General features: G+C 44.1%; 2 protein-coding genes across 3 annotated transcripts; both read right to left on the bottom strand.

Annotated features, from left to right (window-relative positions):
* Positions 1-167: 167 nt before the first annotated feature.
* LOC101758342 (wall-associated receptor kinase 5) lies at positions 168-9,993 on the bottom strand. The gene is made up of 4 exons (XM_004979575.2): positions 9,254-9,993; positions 3,150-3,427; positions 1,881-2,045; positions 168-1,229 (listed from the first exon to the last, which is right to left on the bottom strand). Exons 1-4 carry the CDS (start codon positions 9,979-9,981, stop codon positions 196-198), a joined length of 2,205 nt encoding a protein of 734 aa, XP_004979632.1. The 5' UTR covers positions 9,982-9,993; the 3' UTR covers positions 168-195.
* A 2,705-nt stretch (positions 9,994-12,698) lies between these two features.
* Positions 12,699-19,039, bottom strand: LOC101757923 (wall-associated receptor kinase 2). 2 transcript variants are annotated; one of them, XM_004979574.3, is made up of 5 exons: positions 18,281-19,039; positions 17,847-18,124; positions 15,613-15,783; positions 14,083-15,226; positions 12,699-13,384 (listed from the first exon to the last, which is right to left on the bottom strand). In XM_004979574.3, the coding sequence occupies exons 1-4, from the start codon at positions 19,018-19,020 to the stop codon at positions 14,160-14,162; spliced, it is 2,256 nt and encodes a 751-aa protein (XP_004979631.1). In that variant the 5' UTR covers positions 19,021-19,039; the 3' UTR covers positions 12,699-13,384; positions 14,083-14,159. The 2 variants fall into 2 exon arrangements, with proteins under 2 accessions (XP_004979631.1, XP_022684926.1); XM_022829191.1 differs by lacking the exon at positions 12,699-13,384 and adding an exon at positions 13,421-14,002.
* Between the last annotated feature and the right edge of the window lie 486 nt (positions 19,040-19,525).

Here is a 19,525-nt window from a genome sequence, read left to right as displayed (position 1 = left end):
AGTTCAAATCCCAGACATGCAGGATTTTTCTGGAACCACTAATACCAATTACAGGAAAATGGAACTAAGTGCTGAACTCTTGCAGAATTCATACAATCAACTTAACAATGACAAAGGACTGGTAATAAAGCTGAACTCTTGATGTGGAGCATAAATGCTGACCGTGTATGCTTAATTTGCTTCCTTCTCCTGATTTCAACTCGCCTCTGAGCCTGAGTTTCCGAAGGCTATTAACTTCACTTGTTTAAGCTCCTCCACCACCTCTGCCATGGTTGGTCTCTCCTCCACATCTTCCTTGAGACATCGGACAGCCAACGCGCCTACCCTGTCGAGGCACTCAATGGAACGTTGAGACTGAGCATCCTCACCAGAGAAGATGTCTCTGTCATACATCTTCCTTCCGTTGCCCTCCTTCTTGCAAGTCTTTACGAAGTTCATGGGGAGGCTGTTGCTCCCGTCATACTTGGCCTTCTTTCTGGTGATGAGCTCCAGGAGTACCACGCCGAAGCTGTACACGTCGCTCTTCTCCGTGAAAGAACCAGTGATGAGGTACACCGGGTCAATGTAGCTCCTGTCCCCTGACACAGACCATTTGCTAGCATTGGACACGAGCTTGGACGACCCAAAGTCCGAGACCTTGGGGTTGAGGTCGTCGTCGAGCAGGATGTTTCCAGACTTCACGTCCCCGTGGATGCGGTTGTTCTGTCCGGCTTGTGAGTGCATGTAGGTGAGAGCCTCTGCAGAGCCAATGGCAATGTCAAGTCGCTTCTGCAAAGAAAGAGAGCGTGGCTTGCCGGCACCGTGGAGCATGTCGGAGAGGCTTCCGTTGGGGATGAACTCGAATACCAGCATGGGGATGCTCGTCTCCAGGCAACACCCAACGAGGGGCACAATGTTGGGGTGCCTGATGTGGAATTGGAAGATGATCTCGCCGACGAATTCACCCCCTTGCTGGGGTTTCTCTCCTTCTACTATGGGTCGTTTAACCGCGACTGGCTGGTTGTCATCGTTAATACCTTTGAAGACCATGCCAAAGGCACCTCTTCCAATTTCTTCCGAGAAGTTGTTTGTGAACTTACTCAACTTAGCTTCCGAGAAGATGACGATGTTCGCACCGCTTAGGATTTTACCACCATTTTTGTCAAAGTACCCTCTCCGAATACGTCGTTTGTGCTCCTTTAACAGGAGATATGGTAGGATTACCAGAATAGTGAGGGAGACCAATGCAACTGCAAGTACACGAAACATGCATATCTTTATACTGCTGTTAATCATGTCATTGTCGATTATACCATGGCATGCCAATCCATCAGGAGAGATATAGAAGTATATTTACTCCCTTCAATCTTATTGTTGTCCGAAGAGCTCTTTTACAATACACAATATTACTACTTAGTGGTATACAGTATATATAATATATACCATTCATTATTATGGATAATTTAGTAATTATTAGATTGTTAATGTGATATTTCAAATGGAATGGTCTTTTAGACTTTAAGCTAGTGTCAAAAAAATATTATAGTAATGCCATTTGTGTTTTTTAACATGATACCCTTATACTACTCATGCATGCTACCTATACCACATGTGAAGCTTCTAGATCATCGGATGTTTTTACCGTAAAAAAGCTCCTGAATACACTGAAACTAGTTGCTCGTCCCATTTCCTTAAACAGCTTTGGGTTGCTTCGTTACCTAATGGCATTAAGAATAATTACTTTTTATTTCTGATTATAAAATTGATATTGTATCCGGTCAATTCTAAAGAAAGCCTACAATTTTAATGCTTACTAAATTTGAATAGATTAACTTGGAAAATAAGCATGAAGACTCTCTTATATAATAACAGAGGATTTGACAACAATTCATGAATCCCACCTAATATAGCTGTTGCGTATCCTGGAAATATGGGCTGGCATCCTTTCTCACTTTTACCATCTCCTTTGTATCCAAATTTGCATTTGCACTCGTAATCGCCCTGTGTGTCATGACATTTGCTATTACTGCCACAATGGTATTTTCGAAGTTCGCACTCATTAATGTCTGCATAACAGGAATACACATTGAGGTAGTTAGTTATGGAAAAAAATCAATGATAAACTCATAAGTGATTTATTTTTGCCACTTGATTACACTAAATAAATTAAGCACATAGGAAGCAGTCAGGGAAGTCACTAGCGTCACCGGAGATGCGGCAAAAACACAGCGAAGGAGCACCACTATTGAGAAAGCACCAAGTATTTTCTCTATTAAGTTGATCGATCGTCATAAAACTCATTTACTCCATCCGTTCCAAATTATAAGTCATTTTAACTTTCTTGGAGAGTCAAACTATTATATGTTTGACTAAAATTATAGAGAGGATCATTAAGATTTATAGCACCGAATAGATATACTGTGAAAATATATGTAATGAAGAAGCTAATGATACTTATTTGATATTATGAATGTTAGTACTTTATTGTATACATTTGGTCAAACTTGAGATGCTTTGACTTTCTAAAAAAGTTGAAATGACTTATAATTTGGAATGGAGGGAGTATTTTTTATTTCCTTTACTCAAGTGCCTTATAGGTAATTGTTTATATATAATTTATATATGTTACAGAAAGCTGTTTGGCTTTTTTGATTTATATTGAGGAAAACCAAAATTATACATGGCCGCAAAGTAAAGAAATCACTGGAACCACAATCAAGCATGCATGACTCACCAGTATCTGAGAATCCCAATCCCTCATACAAATATTAAACAGTGATGAAAAATACATATATTAAACATTAAATACCGAAAATTGTCGTCCCACCTTGGTCTTCTATTGGGCAGATAGGATTAAGATTGAAATACAGAAAATGGATACAAATATAGTTTGGCTAACTTAGTGACCATGATGCAGAGAGTTGACAATTAAAGGCCGACTAAAAGAATAACCAACCTAATCATTTTACAAATTACAATAATATAAACAAGCAAGGCATAAATTTTATCATGAATATATACTGTAGAGTATGAGTGAAGGATTTTAGTGAATTTTTCTGAATTAAAAATCAGAAATTTTTTTTGGTATTTTCAAAAAAACATTTTATTATTGATTAAAAAAGATGTGCAAGAAAAAAGAAACAAAGTACAAAAAGATTAAAATAACTAACTTGTGCAGTTATCGGTGACGTAGGGGTTGCCCGTGTAGCCTTTAGAGCATTGGCACAGGTACCCAGATCCATGTGTAACATTGACACATAAGCTGTTTCTACTAATGCAAGCAGGAGCTGTCTGTTTAGCCGACGCCCCAGCATCCTTTGTTGGTGCCTGGCAAGACCCGCCATCCCTGATGGCCCAATCAAGCACCATAGGGATTGTTCTGTCTCCAATATGATCAGAAGAGGTCTTGTTTGCAAGACGTGTGAGGTCTCTCCGTGTGAAGTTGTACCTTATAATAAATAATAAAATACCCAAGTTCATCACAGTAAGTTAAGAACATAAGATAAGCCACCATCTTATTGACAAGTAATAGCTACCTCACGATCATAATACACAGGGGCTGTGTAGTTTAATTTAGACTTTTTAAGTTAGTAGTATTACGTACGAGCCTTTCTCCGCGATGAAAGCGTAGCTGCAGGGGCTGTATCGCCATGCATTATTTGGGGGCGGATAGCTGTCGTTGTTCCCCCACATGTGTATCGTGGTGATCAGGTTGGTCGGGATGGACATCTGGCAGCAGCCAAGGCCCGTGCACTCCTCGCCGTCTTGAGCCGCCGCATGCAAGCTCATGCAGGAGGTGTAGCAGCCGGTGTAGTAGCTCAGGTCCTCCCTGCCAGCTAGTAACGCCAACGTGTACGCAGCCGATGCCTGTAAAGTCGTTGCTAGTTGGGGAGGTAAAAAACGGTTCGGTACTGATGCGTGACCAGACGAGGCCATAGATTTCCATTTGGCCCGTGGCCCGTGGGCCGGCCCACGGCACGAACTTTTGGCCCGGCACAGACACGGCCCAGCACGACGGCCTTGCAGGCCGGGCCAGCCCGGCCTACATCACGGGCCGGGCCTGGGCCGCTACCTCAGCACGTGGGCTGGCCCGGCACGGCCTGGCCCATTTGGCCCGTGGGCCAGCAACGGCCGGCACGGCCTGTTAAGGCCTGCCAGGCCTGCCTCGGCCCGGCCAACGGCCGTATATAAGCCGGCGCGCGCGACCGCCCGGCCCCGAAACCCTACTCCTCCTCTCCCCCGGCCCCCCGCATCGAGCCGCCTCGCTCAGTCGCTCTCACTCTCTCGCTCGCCTCCTCGCCTCCTCCAGTCCTCCCCGCTCCCTCCCGGCTAGATCTGCCGCCGTCCTTGCCCGCCGCCGGCTCGCCGGTGGCCCCTCCGCCTCCCTCCCCTCCGCCTCCCTCCCCTCCACTCTCAGATCCGGCGTCCTCGCCCACCGCCGGCTTGCTGGTGGCTCCTCCGCCTCCCCTCTCAGATCCGGTGTCCTCGCCCGCCGCCGGCTCGCCGGTCACCCATCCGCCTCCCTCCCCGTAACCCCGCTTCTCCCTTAACCCCTCCGGCCCTCCGCCTCCCTTGGTTCCTCGCCTAGTTGCCTCCTCCCCCCGACCCTCGCAAATCCGCCTCACTCCCTGGTTCCCCACCGTTGCGGTTCGTCTTCTCCGGCTCCGGGCTCCGGCTGCGCAGGTAAACACCACTCCACTCCTCTCGTTCCTCTTCTTCTTCCGTTCTTCGACACCTCACAGATCCGCCTCCCTCACTTTCTTCTCTTTCATCGTGTAGGTCTCTGTCAGGGGCCGCGGGTCGTTGAGGAACGGAGCCGCCGAGGCGACGACGTCAACGGTGGAGGGCTCGAGGGTCTGTTCCGGTTCCGTGTGTGCTCGAGGATGGACGACGACTATCCAACCTGCCTCAATGATGAGTTGCGGTTGATGGGGGAGACCGGAGATGATGATTCTGATTTGGAGGCGGATCGGCGGGCGCTGCTCGGTGGTGCCGTCCCCGATGCTCAGCCAGGTCCTGGAGCTGGAGATTCTCCAGCACCTGCTGCTGCTGCCTCTGGTGCTGGTCCGGGCTCGGAGAGTACGGGCAGCAAGAGGACTCGTTCTTGCACCTCTAAGGTGTGGGATGACTTTGAGCCTCTGTACGAGGTAAAGAACAACAAGAGGGTAAGAACTGGTGCTAAGTGCCTACATTGCAAGAAAATTTATTCTGGTAAGTCTGCTAGTGGTACTGGACACTTGCATAGGCACCTTCCAAAGTGCCCAGTCTTGCTAGGTGCTTCTCGTATGGCTCAGTCCCAACTCAAGTACAATCCTGATGGCTCTCTCCATATGTGGGAGTACAATCCTGATGTTGCTCGTATCCAGTTGTGCAGATTGATTGCTAGACTAGACCTTCCTTTATGCTTTGGTGAGTCTGATGCATTTGAGGAGTACATTAATATTGCTCATAATCCTAGATTCAGTTGTGTGTCTAGGCAAACCACCACCAGAGATTTTGTTAAGTATTTTGATGAGCGTCGTTCTAAACTCCTGGCTTCTTTGCAATCTGTTTCCTCTGTTGCTCTTACATCTGACATATGGTCTGGTAATGCTAAGGAAGATTACCTTAGTGTGGTTGCTCATTATGTGAATGCTGATTGGCAACTAGAGAAGAGGATCTTAGGCCTTCGTTTAATTGATGTTTCTCATAATGCTGATAATATTGCTGAGCGCATTATAGTTGTTGCTACTGATTATGGTTTAAATGATAAGATATTTTCTATCACACTGGATAATGCATCGGCAAACACTTCGGCTATTGGTAAGCTTCATCCTTCACTGACTGGTTACATGGGTAGACTTTTTTTTCATCAGCGTTGTGCTTGTCACATCATTAATCTTATTGTTAAGGCTGGCCTTGATGTTTTCAAGCCTATGCTTAGTTCATTTAGAACTGCAATTTCATTCCTGAATTGTTCTAACCAACGTATTGCGGCATACAAGTCATATTGCATTGCTGTTGGTGTCCGTCCTCTTAAGTTTGCTTTGGACATGGATGTTAGATGGAATTCAACTTATCTCATGTTGAAGCATCTCTTGCCCCATAAGACCACTTTCCATCAGTTCATAACCACTCAATATGGTTTGGTTGAAGGTCAAACAATTCTGACAGAATTACACTGGTATATTGCTGAAAAGATTCTGATATTTCTTAAACAATTCTATGATTCTACTGTTATTCTGTCTGGTGTTTACTATCCTACTGCTCCATTAATCTTGCATCATATTCTTGAGATAGCTGGGCACCTTAATTTCTATGCTGATGATCCTGATCTGAAAGATGTTGTTGCACCCATGAAGTCTAAGTTCTTATCTTATTGGGCTGATATACCTATGCTTTATGCCTTTGCTTTTATATTGGATCCTAGAGCTAAGATTACTGGTTTTAGCAATGTGCTTCAGCTGATGTCTCAGCTAACTGGTAAGGATTATTCTAGTTACTTAACTGATGTAAGAGCTGAATTGTCTACAATCTTTGGCAAATATGAAGCTAAGTATGGTTCTGTGAGGATGCAGAGGGCCACTCAGCCAGGCCCTGCAGGTAAGAAGAAGACTGCTTGGGGTAAGATCTTTGGTTCCCAGGCTGCTTCATCTACTTATTCTGCTGCTAGCCTTGGTGCTGGGCAGCCTGGCCTGGGTTCTACTTCTGTTTCCTCCTCCCTGTCTAGGAGACAATCTGCTAGTGCTTTGTTGCAAGCTGCTCAAATTGGTGCCTCTCTTGCTGCTGCTTCTGAACTGTCTGCTTACCTAGACAGTGACACTATCAATCAATATGATGATGACTTCAACATATTGACCTGGTGGCATGAGCATAAGTTATCATATCCTGTTCTGTCTATCTTAGCTAGGGATGTTATGACTGTGCCTGTCTCTACTATATCTTCAGAATCTGCATTTAGTACCACTGGCAGGATCATTGAGGAGCGGCGACGTCGTCTGACCCCTGAGATGGTGGAGATCTTGGCTTTGATCAAGGATTGGGAGCAAGGAGATGCAAGACTGCAGCATACCGTCGACGATACCGAACTTGAAGAGTCATTTGAGGATTTGTATCTTGATGAGTAAGTTTTCTACTCTCATTTAATTCTAATAAGTATACTCTCATTTACTTGTGTTAGTTGTTACTTCAGTATACTTGTGTTAGTTTTTACTTGAATTATTGGTAATCCTCCTATCTTTTTTTGCAGAAGCTAGATGCCTTCTGCCCTGTTGCCTGTTGGTGCTCTGTTAGTGTTCAGGAGCAAGTCAGCAAGATAGAACTCAGAAAGTCAGAAGTTAGAAGCCTTGTGCTGTTGTGCTTGTGACCTTGTGTAGATCTTGTGACTGTGAGTTGTGAACTTGTGTGATTGTGTATAGTGTATCTGAACAATGAACTTATGAGCTGGCTGTACTCTTTTTTCCTTTGTAGGGTTTTCTCACGAGGTGTGAGTTTTTACCTACAAAGGTTTTTAATGAGGCAGCAATACAAACAGCTCAAAATAATATTCATATTTGTTTGTGTTATTGTGATTGTGAATCTGTGTGAATGTTGGTGAATTTGTGAATCAGTTGAATCTGTGTGAATGTTGAAAGTATGTTACTATGAATATCAGAATATGTTACCTATGAATATATTTGTGAATATGTTACCTATGAATATATTGAAAGTAAGAAAATGTCTTCCTTTGATAAATTAGATTCTGGTGAGGGCTTTTTATTAAAACGTTACACGGGCTGGCACGGGCACGGCGAGGCTGTTAAGGCCCGCCGGGCCAGCGGGCCGGCACGGCCTGCGTAAGAAGTTAGCAGGCCGGACCTGGGCCGCTCCTTCGGCCCACGGGCTGGCCCGGCCTGGCACGACAGATAGCCGGGCCTAAACAGGTCGGGCCTAAACAAGCCGGGCCTATTCGTGCCCGTGCCAGGCCAGGCCGGGCCGCCCGTTTGGCTATCTATAGACGAGGCTGGATGCAGTGGTGTGTTGGATGAGTTGTAGCAGATGTAGGACACGGGGGAGACGATACGCATCTCGCGGGGCTCCAACGAGATGCTGATGACCTCGAAAGGCTCCAAGTCGCCTGTGTAGGGTCTTGGCGGCGCCATTGGCGGAAGAGGCGGAGGTCGCGGGGGAGATCTCGAGCTCACTAGCCCGGGAGGATTGCTAGCGTGCAGAGCCATTTGCCGGGCGAGTCGATTGGCGCAGCCCGGACAGCGTCTGGTCGCTGTCCTGGCGCCGGTAGGCGGGCGGAGCTGTGCCAGCGAGCGGCGGCGGCGTGGCGCAAACGGAGGGGTACGTGGAGCTCAGCGCGGGGTTGGCCGGTGAGATAGGGAGCGTGGGCGAGCTTCTTTGCCTCACGCAGCCGTTGGTCAGCTGGCGGGCGCGTCTCGTCGCGTCAGCGCGGAGATTGGGCGGGAGGCGTCCGCCGGTCCGGAGCGGCGGCGTGCCGCGAGCGGAGAGCAGGGGCGCGGCGCGACATTGGGCGGCCGGGATCGCGGGCAGGGGGCGAAGGATAGGATCGCCGGGGGATTGGGCAGCCGAGCGCTTGACCGGTCTCGTCACGGGAGCGGGTTGGGCGACGATGCAGCGCCGGTGAGCTTGCGCCACGGGGCGGCGTTGCACGGGCGGCGCGGCGTGGGCGCGCCACGCACGCGTTCCGGCACGCCGAGTTCACGGCGAGGTGCAGAGCGCCGGGTTGATCATTCTAGCATAATTTGACCGCATCTTTGAAATGTTTTTGTGAAACATTTAGCCCATCTCCAATAATAGAAGTTTTTCATGGCTCGTATCTCTAAAACTTTTGTATAGGGTCTAGCTTGAGTTTACATTAGAAATTTTGAAATAAAAAGCCCCAAAGTTGAGACTTCAGCTGTTTTTCAAATTTCAGCACAGGTTTGTATTTCGAGTTTTTGACCCCTTTCTGATCAGTTTCAATCAAAGTGATAAATACAAAAGTTGTTAAACATTTAGATTTCTACAACTCTTAGTTGGACATATTTTCAAGTTCTTAAGCAAAATTTAAGTTATGGTTTAAACACGTTTTTAGCTTGTGAGGGGCAAAAGGGTCATTTTACTTGGATACACAGCTGTTCATTGGCTCCATTATGCTCTAACGACTTCACTTAAGCTTAATGAAGGTTAATTAGGACAGTTTTTTACAACAAGCCATCATCTTGACAAGCAACAGCTACCTCACGGTCATAATACACAGGGGCTGTGTAGTTTAATTTGGACTTTTTAAGTTAGTAGTATTACATACCTGCCTTTCTCCCCGATGAAAGCGTAGTTACAGGGGCTGTATCCCCATGCATTATTTGTAGGCGTATAGTTGTCGTCGTTCCCCCAGAAGATGTGTATCGTGGAGAGGTTGGCCGGGATGGAACTCTGGCAGCAGCCAAGGCCCGTGCACTCCTCGCCGTCTTGAGCCGCCAAATGCAAGCTCATGCAGGAGGTGTAGCAGCCGGTGTAGTAGCTCAGGTCCTCCCTGCCAGCTAGTAACGCCAACGTGCTGCAGCCGATGCCTGTAAAGACGTTGCGCTTCGGCGAGATAAGAAATTTTGAGGCGAAGTCGAGTGACCAGACGATGACTCCGTTGGATTCAGTGGTGTTGGATGAATTGTAGCAGATGTAGGACACGGGGGAGACGACACGAATCTCGCCGGCCTCCAACAAGATGTTGATGACCTCGAAGTCGTCTTTGTATGGTATTGGAGGGTTAAAGCTATGGTTGCAAGTGATGGCGAAGTCGAAGTTGTCCGAGCCCCAGGCACATTCGACCCCGATGCCGAATGGGTAGGGAATGGTTACATTGCCGCACATGCTAGGGCAGCCCGGCCTTGGAGCTGCTACCACCGGTGGTGGTGGCGCTATGTTGGAACCGGAGGCTGCTGCCACCAATGGCGGCAGTGGAATTAGATAGGAAAATGCTACGGTAGGAGTAAGGAGAAACCACAGCACTTGTGCTGCCATGGCTGCAAGGCGCTTCATTCTTTATGTTTCTTTAAGAACGAAGCAGGTAACAAGTTGCAATTCGCTCCGGCGGCGTGGCTATTTATAGGCGCGAGTCGTATGATTTACACTCATTAGTATTGTGGACGATTTAGGTCGATGGTCTCAAAACTCAAAACATGGTTGCGAGGAAACTTCGTTTATTAAATCTAGCTAAACTAAACATGGTTGCGAAGAAACTTCGTTTATTAAATCTAGCTAAACTAAACATGGTTGCGAAGAAACTTCGTTTATTAAATCTAGCTAAACTAAACATGGTTGCGAGAAAACTTCGTTTATTAAATCTAGCTAACTTATACGAGGAAACATGCATTTCTGAAAAGTCAAAAAGTCCCATGCTTTCCTTTTTACACTGGACCTTCAACGTCATATCATGCTTGTTTTTGTTCACTATGAAACGTGGCAAGTGGCATCTAGTTAATTAAATTTTGCACTAGAATCACCGTTTGGCAGGACTTTCTGCACATCGAACGAGACGTACGGGTAATAATAAAACTTTTGTATTAACCTAGTGCTGACGAGAGTTTGGAAAGCCAACTTGATCACGTGCTTAAGGCAAAGACTTGGGAGGTCTCCGATACTACTAGGTCGTGAGAATGAGTGCGTTCATATAAGTGCATCACTTTCTTCGTTGAAGGATGATGAGGAGACCGTGAGGCCGTATCCACAAGAACTTCCAAGAGCAAAACCATATATAATACACGCCATGGAAAGATATATGTATATATGAAATGGTACTCCCCCGCACAAATGGTCTTTCCTGTAATCTTGAAAACAAAACGAAATTACTACATGGGTATTGCAAACCAAAGCACTAGATCATAAAGCATGGGTATTGCAAAGACAAAATAATTACTAAACTCCCCAACTAAGATTTAGAATTTAAGACAATGCTCATGATCAAAAGCTGTAAAGGCAAAGTAAAAGACAAACAAGCAAAGGTAGACACTAAAAGCACTCACTCAATCCTCGAATTTTATTCATGCTTAAGCCTTGCTTGCCCTCGACTAAGTCCAAGATACATGCTTAATCAGGAAATCAACACTGCCCATTGATGTCATCCCTGCCCTCAATTATACATAACTAGACATATTGCTCTCTCAAGTGTTTGGTATTTAAAGTTCAAGTTGTGATCGACTGCTTTTCATCATGGAAGATAGACTAGCAATAAAAAATATGCCACAATAAAATAAATACAATGCTCTTGAACTTAAATGAACTTCAGACCTTTATCTTGTTCCATCGAGAAGAGTTTTTCAAAAGATACAAATCCAACGTAAGTGAGATTTTCTTGCAAAAACTCTTGGAAACACTCATCTCATCAAGTCACTCAAGCCTATACTAGATTATTTTTAGCCTATTCTACTCATATATGAAAATGGAAGGCTTATGTGGAGCTATCCTAGCAAAATATTATATCTAAAATATTGTCAAACTAAGAGAGGTTTATCGGGATTACTGAGACTTGTCAAAAAAGCCTTGGAAAATAAATGTTGGAGATTGAGAGGGATGAAATACACATTTGGATAAGTGGACATGTGCAAGGGCAAAAGGTGATCGCGAGACACAAATGAAGTTCTCATAATCAGATTACACGTGGTTGGAAAATAAGTATGGATCAATCCTTAATCTTGAGAGCATCGGAAACTTTAATGAGGCTCCAAGAACTGCGGAGCATCTATTCTTTTTCTCCTTTATTTTTTATTTTCTCTATTCTTTTTTCTAATTTTTTTCTTTTTACATCTCAGAACTTTTTGCAACTTAGTACTTTACGCAACAATAGTCAGAGATAAAGCGATGACTCCTCCCCCATGCTTGGACGATGCTCGTCCTCGAGCATGTGAGAGAAAGAAAGATAAACTACAATCTAACGTAGAAACTTATAATGCATGGACAGAAAGGCTAGCAAGAAAAAGATTTACGCAAAGGAGATGGCCAGCTTCTAAGTCTGATACCATAGAAATCAATTTTAATCCAGCTCATCAAAATATAAGTTTGCAATCTAAAAGTTTTATCATAAAGGATCATGCATGTAGATAAGCTGCTGAAATTCTCAGATAAAACACCACGTTAAAGCCAAAGAATCCAAGCGCTCCAAAAATTTGAAAAACCAAACATGTTAACATAACCAAAGCGTGGAAATGAAGTAATGCAGAATGCAAATGCAAAGAGTTAGCAAAAACAAGGATTAGCAAGGTTCAAAAGACTATTGATGTTGTTAAGCAATTAGTTGATAAAAAAGAATTTACTTAGAATGACAAAGCAACTCACACACATTGCATAGTAAGTTCACAGTGATACAGCTGCTCAACAACCTTGAGCAGTTAGTTATTGATGTGAACCAGCAACTCGCACACATTAGCATGGTAAGTTCACACGACAAAACGGCATTTATTTTTCTCAATGCAGCAATCAAGTTTTCTCATAAAACTAATGTACTTCATATTTGTTTTCAGCAAGTCAAGTATCTTCATTTATTTATTATTTCTGGAAAATAATAAATAGGGTGAAATCACACCAGGTGACAATGTACATGAAATTCACTGAACGACCTCTACCTCATTAGATAGCTAATGATACAAATATTTTTGTTCGAACTCTATTTGACAGACTACTCGTGTTTGTCAAAAGCAAACAGATCTGGTACAGATAATATGTTAAAGTAAGGAAAATAACTAAGAGGATAACATAATAGATGCAGAAACATAGGAACCCATATTTTGTTTGTTGTCTACAGTAGACATGATCAGATATTTTTTTGCTAGATGTCTAGATTTCCATGAATATAAGCTATAGCTAATCACAGTCACACTTTTTTAAACTTTGCAGATGTTTGAGTAGCTTAACCAAGTACCACAAAAATGCCACCAGGGCAAAAGGCTGGTCAGAACTAGCTGGGCAAAAGTGCACTTCTTATGTCGGTATAAGTGCAACAACAATTCCCAACATACTTGCCTTCACCCATTCTACTTCTGAAATTTCTTTTGATCCCAGCCTGTCATGTGGCTGTGAGACATTTCTGGGCAACAAGCTCAAATCATGTTGAATCGAAGGATCTTGATTAGCAAACTGAACAAATGAGCTCTGATACATTAAGGCTTTCAGCATGGACCCCCAGCCTATTCATTTCTGCATTATCAGATCTCAGACACTGTGGAGCTTATACAAGCTGTAGTGTTGTTCACTATGATTCCTGCATTGGCCATTAAGGCTTTCAGCATGGACAACATTGGAACTCCATCTGCTCCTGTCAGTGACTTGTGACTGTACAAACAAACTCTGTTCAGTTCAAATTCTGCAATAGCTTTTGTCTTCTTCTGAACTTTCCTCCCCTCTTTTCTGTAATCTTTTTGTATGTTGGGCAGACAACTCTTCTTGAATGCTGAATGCATCAAACAAACACAAGTTAACAACAGAAAATACAAATATTCATTGACGCAGGACAGCTAATTAGCCTTTTGCACAGTTGCTTTCCTGTGTTTAATATTTCATTTGTATAGGCAACTGTCTTGGGTACTTTATTAAGGAATCAGAAATCTGAAGGCAACAGAAGTGAACATAATTATATAAAACCTAAGGAATTCCAAACCTACACTGAAGATCATATTTTGTACGAAAAACAGTGCAACTTTTAGAGGATAGACATCCATGAACTATGTACTTGCAAGATGACAGATAAATTATTGAGTCAAGCATTCCTGCAAATAGGAAAGACTTCCTGCAAATCGAATTTTTATCCTCACCGAAATGGGTGAATCTCACCAAAATTTGGTCATTTTAGACCGAATCCTAGAACCCTGGTTTAATCCAGTCGGGTATTGTGATAGAGCATTACTATGCCTCCATCCTACAGTTACAGATAAACAGATATCGTGACATGGTAGCTAGTACATGTTTTGCATGGTTGCACATCCTCCAATTAATATTCATGTTTATTTTAACAGAATTAATATCTTTCTTTGAGGAAGCATCAGCCCACATAGTAGACCTACAAAGTTCCCTGAAACCAGTACACAATTACATGCAGCTTAAGAATAAGCAGGCTTATTAAAACAAATGCAGGAAAATAAAATTACTCACTTCGGATGTACGTCCATAGCTAATAAGCTCAAGCCATGACCATTCGTGCTTAATTTGTTTCCTTCATATGTGTGCTTTCAACTCAGGTCAGAGCATGAGCTCCCGCAGGCTATCGACTTTGCTTGATTAAGCTCATCCACCACCTCTGCCATGGTTGGTCTCTCGTCCGCGTCTACACTGAGGCATCGGACCGCGAGTGCACCGACCATGTCAAGACACTCCATGTAGCGATGAGATTGAGCATTGTCATCGGATAAGACCTCTGCGTCATACATCTCCCGTCCATTGCTGTGGTTCTTTATGGACTTGTTGAAGTCTATGGTCAGAATGTTAGCATCGCTGCTGCCATACCTAGGCTTCTTCCTCGTGATGAGCTCAAGGAGCACGACACCAAAGCTGTAGACATCACTCTTCACCGTGAAATGTCCCGTCTTGTGGTACACTGGATCTAGGTAGTTCCCATCTGCAGCTACTTCCATAGCATAATTCTTGACCGAAAGGAGCTTGGAAGACCCAAAGTCAGATACCTTGGGATTGAGGTCGTCATCAAGAAGGATGTTGGCGGACTTGACGTCACCATGGACGTGTTTATAATCACCATGCGAGTGCATATGGGAGAGAGCTTCTGCTGAACCAATGGCAATGTCCAGCCGCTTTGGCAGCGAGAGAGTGAGCTTGTTGGCACCATGAAGCACTTCATGGAGGCTTCCTTTACCGACAAACTCAAAGACTAGTATGGGGACATCCGTTTCCAGACAACACCCGATGAGGCGGACCATGTTTGGGTGCTTAACCTTGAATTGGAAGCAGATCTCCCTCACGAACCCTTCCTTCCATAGCTTCTCCTGCTCGTGCTGCGGCGCCTCACCTCGCAGCGACTTCTGCTGAAGGCGTACCACCTTTTTAACCGCGACCTGAACGGGGGGATCGTCAATGATGGTCCCCTTGTAGACATCGCCAAAGTAGCCTCCTCCAATGCGATTTCTGTAGCTCTTTGTGATAGTATCCACCTCCCCTTCGGTGAAGATTTTGATACCCACCTCCTTTAGAATGTCGCCACCGTTTTTGTTGAAAAGTTTCCTCTGCTTTCGTCTGATAAGCAAAATAATTGACAAACATGCTAGGATGACGGCAACAGTTATTGCTGCAAACAATAAGGATACATGTTGTGTGATTCAGTAACATATAAGTTACGGCAACTCCATATCTACACTTTAAAGTAAAAGTTTGTTTAATCTTAAATATAAAAATTTGTTATTAGAAAAATAGTAATAAGTTGTATGACCGACATTTGCAACAAACGGAAATAGTTAATGAGCCAGCAGGGATCCTATCATTATGCTAATAATATATGTATATTTCAAAGAGGTTTTGATATATTGTACTGATTTAATAGTAACTGATTATATATTCCGAAAAATAAAGGTTAAATGCACTTTGATGTTTTTACTAAACCCTTACTACGAAAGTGGACGCAATGTGTGATTCAGAAGAGGTAGAGATCAGCGTTCTGTATTTAATGAGCCTCACCTACGGCAGCAATAGCATATGGTGGAAATACATACTGATAACATCCATTTTCACTTTTACCATCTCCTTTCCGGTTAAATTTGCATTTGCAATTATAATCACCATCTGTATCCTCGCATGTGCTACGCATGCCACAAGGACCATTCGTTGTACTGCTACATTCGTTGATATCTGTATACAATAAGATGCAAAAATACATTCACATAAACTTCAAGTAATAATACATGAAAATCTAAAAAAATGTTTTTTCCACCTGGTTAATAAACCAAACCCTAGCCCGCATATATGAAGCAACCAAGTATGCATTTATTTACTATTGTCACCACTGTACCTGCATTTCCCTGACGCATGAGATAGAATTTTCTCAAGGCACTGCACTCAAAGGTGATCGGATGATCCGATGGTGCATTGAAGCATTGACCAGAGTTTGCCCGAACAAATATGTGCAAATTGCAAACTTTTGTCCTGATTCAAAGTTATGACTTGAAGATAGCTGGCCGACCAGAGAAATTGATCGGAGCTATGAAATATGATCTGTGTGATAAGAACAGGTGATTGTATGATCCCGCGGGTAGTGAAATCAAGGCAACGGATGAAATAAATGAGTTCGGCTCGGTTTGGAGTGAAAAAAGAGGCTAAGACTCGAAGGCTAGATGGAGACATTGGAGTATATAACGACTGGAGCATCGTGCAAAGAGCATGTTGGCATGACAAAGTTGAAACAGTACTGACCAGAAGATAACAAGCTTAACGAGAGAAACTGGCTATAGCTTTGGGTATTATGTTTCCCAATGGCTATGTGGTTGATGTGGGTGAACATACCCTAGAGTGTACTGAATTCTAAGGGATTCCAAGATACACTAAAAGCATATCCATGTCACCAAGGTGCTAAGTTGACCATTCAAAGCAGTTAGCACATGTTTAGAGAGTGTTTAGTGCTAGATTATGCCTATAGAGAGAAATTGGAGGTGTTGATGTCTAATGCTTGGTTCAAGGAGGCGAATCATTTTTGTAAGCTTGGTGCACCAACACCATTTGGGCTTATGGGTCTCCGGCAAGTTCGTCAAACCTATGGTTTGGTGTGGAGTGGTTGTGGCACCCAGTGCGATTAACGAGGAGACCTCCTTCTTTATGAGAAGCTTTGTAGTGAAGACAATGACAATGTGACCGGAAGAGAGAATTGTGACTTGCCTTTTATGGCATGCTTCTCATCCATCCTGGAAGAAACCTAAATGACAAGTCCAGAACTTTTACCGGGTGACATTTGGTGGCCTTGAGCATATTCTTGGTTGTGGTCCAACGTGGACTAGGGGTAGCATTTAAGTACCAATACCATGAGATAAAATCGACGTGCCAAGAGTTTGCATCCCCTAGCTCATCCTTAAATTCTTGGGATTACTTCTTGGAATCTTATGTGCCTTTACATTCATATAGTAGTATCTTACGAGGTTTATCTCTAGCTAGGTTGCAAAACTTGTATTTGGTGGGTGCAAGTACACTAGATGAACTTTATGTGTATATTTAGACAGAAGGATCTAGTTTATTTTATGAAGAGTTGTGGAAGTTATAGGCTAAGAATTTTATGTTTCCCCAGTTCACTAGAAAACTGGCACATATTCCTTTCACAGCTGTAAGAAAACTGGCACCGGCGGGTGTGGAAGAAAACTACGGAAACTGGAAGAAATTTATATATACGGTAACGAAGGAAATGCTAATGTTTTCCATGCTCCATGTACGTGATTCCTACTATCGATATCCTAATAAGGTTATATCAGCTAGCTTGAAGATTCAAGGGTCGGCACACATACACAACCTGGCAACATGACACTGAAACGCTGAAGGCCTGAGAACCTGACACTGATACTCTGAAGGGCTGACAACCTGCAGATTTATTGTGTGGTGGTTTATACGGTCAAAGTGTGCAGGTTTACGGTTGCAGGTTTTTAGTTTGGACCTGCAAACAATAGCAGGGACCTCAATCAACAAGGGACGACACCGATAAAACCGAGCAGAGCATGACACGAGCCAATCGGTATGCTTGGACTGCAAGGCTCAAGGTCATGACGCCAAGCATGCCACTGAGCAATATACAAGGCAGCTAAGCCTTTCAATGGATCCAACAATCCTAGTAAACCATTTCCTATCCCTCAAATAAATACTCTAATGATTAAAAAAGCCATGCATATGCAAAACGAATACAAACTATATACGAAGAGTAAATAAAATTTACTAACTTGTGCAGCCATCGGTGATGTAGGGGTTGCCCGTGTAGCCCTTGGAACAATTGCAGAGGTACCCAGGTCCCTGTGTGGCGTTAACACAGAAGCTGTTTCTACTGATGCAAGCGGGAGCTGTCGATTTAGCCGACGCCCCAGCATCCTTTGGTGGTGCCCGGCAAGACCCGCCATCCCTGATGGACCAATCAAGCACCATGGGGATGGTTGTGTCTCCAACACGGTCAGTAAAGGTCTTGTTGGCATCACGTGTGAGATCACTCCGTGTGAAGTTGTACCTTATAATAAATAATAAAATATCCAAGTTCATCACAGTAAGTTAAGAACATAAGATAAGCCATCATCTTGACAAGCAACAGCTACCTCACGGTCATAATAATACACAGAGGCTGTGTAGTTTAATTTGGAATTTTTAAGTTAGTAGTATTACATACCAGCCTTTCTCCGCGATGAAAGCGAAGCTGCAGGGGCTGTATTCCCACGCTACATTTGTAGGCGTATAGCTGTCGTCGTTCGCCCAGAAGATGTGTATCCTGGAGAGGTTGGTCGGGATGGAACTCTGGCAGCAGCCAAGTCCCGTGCACTCCTCGCCGTCTTGAGCCGCTGCATGCAAGCTGTTGCATGTGGTGATGCAGCCAGTGAAGAAGCTGGAATCCACTCTGCCGTTTAGATACGCCCACGTGTAGCAGCCAATGGCCGTGAAAACGTTGCGCGTCGGCGAGATAAGAAATACTGTGTCGATGAAGTCGAGTGTCCAGCCGATGACTCCGTTGGATGCAGTGGTGTTTGATGAGTTGTAGCAGGTGTAGGACACGGGGGAGAAGACACGCATCTCGCCGGCCTCCAACGAGATGTTGACGACCTCGAAGTCGCCTATGTAGGGTCTTGGAGGGTTAAAGCTATGGTTGCAAGTGATGGTGAAGTCGAAGTTGTTCGAGCCCAAGCCCGGCCAGGCACATTCGACCCCGATGCCGAATGGGTAGGGAATGGTTACATTGCCGCACATGCTAGGGCAGCCCGGCCTTGGAGCTGCTACCACCGGTGGTGGTGGCGCTATGTTGGAACCGGAGGCTGCTGCCACCAATGGCGGCAGTGGAATTAGATAGGAAAATGCTACGGTAGGAGTAAGGAGAAACCACAGCACTTGTGCTGCCATGGCTGCAAGGCGCTTCATTCTTTATGTTTCTCTAAGAACGAAGCAGCTAACAAGTTGCAATTCGCTCCGGCGGCGTGGCTATTTATAGGCGCGAGTCGTATGATTTACACTCATCAGTATTGTGGACGATTTAGGTCGATGGTCTCACAAGTCAAAACATGGTTGCGAGAAAACTTCGTTTATTAAATCTAGCTAAATTAAACATGGTTGCGAGGAAACTTCGTTTATTAAATCTAGCTAAATTAAACATGGTTGCGAGGAAACTTCGTTTACTAAATCTAGCTAACTTATGCGAGGAAACATGCATTTCTGAAAAGTCAAAAAGTCCCATGCTTTCCTTTTTACAGTGGACCTTCAACGTCATATCATGCTTGTTACACTGGACTAAACAATCAACAACGGAGACACCAAGGAAGGTGGCTAACTTCAGCAACAAGTTTGTTTTTGTTCACTACGAAACGTGGCAAGTGGCATCTAGTTAATTAAATTTTTGCACTAGAATCACCGTTTGGCAGGACTTTTT

Source organism: Setaria italica, chromosome VIII (assembly GCF_000263155.2).
Source record: "Setaria italica strain Yugu1 chromosome VIII, Setaria_italica_v2.0, whole genome shotgun sequence".
Lineage (NCBI taxonomy): Eukaryota > Viridiplantae > Streptophyta > Magnoliopsida > Poales > Poaceae > Setaria > Setaria italica.
Note: the sequence above shows the minus strand (reverse complement) of the source record. Positions and strands in the feature narration are given on the sequence as shown.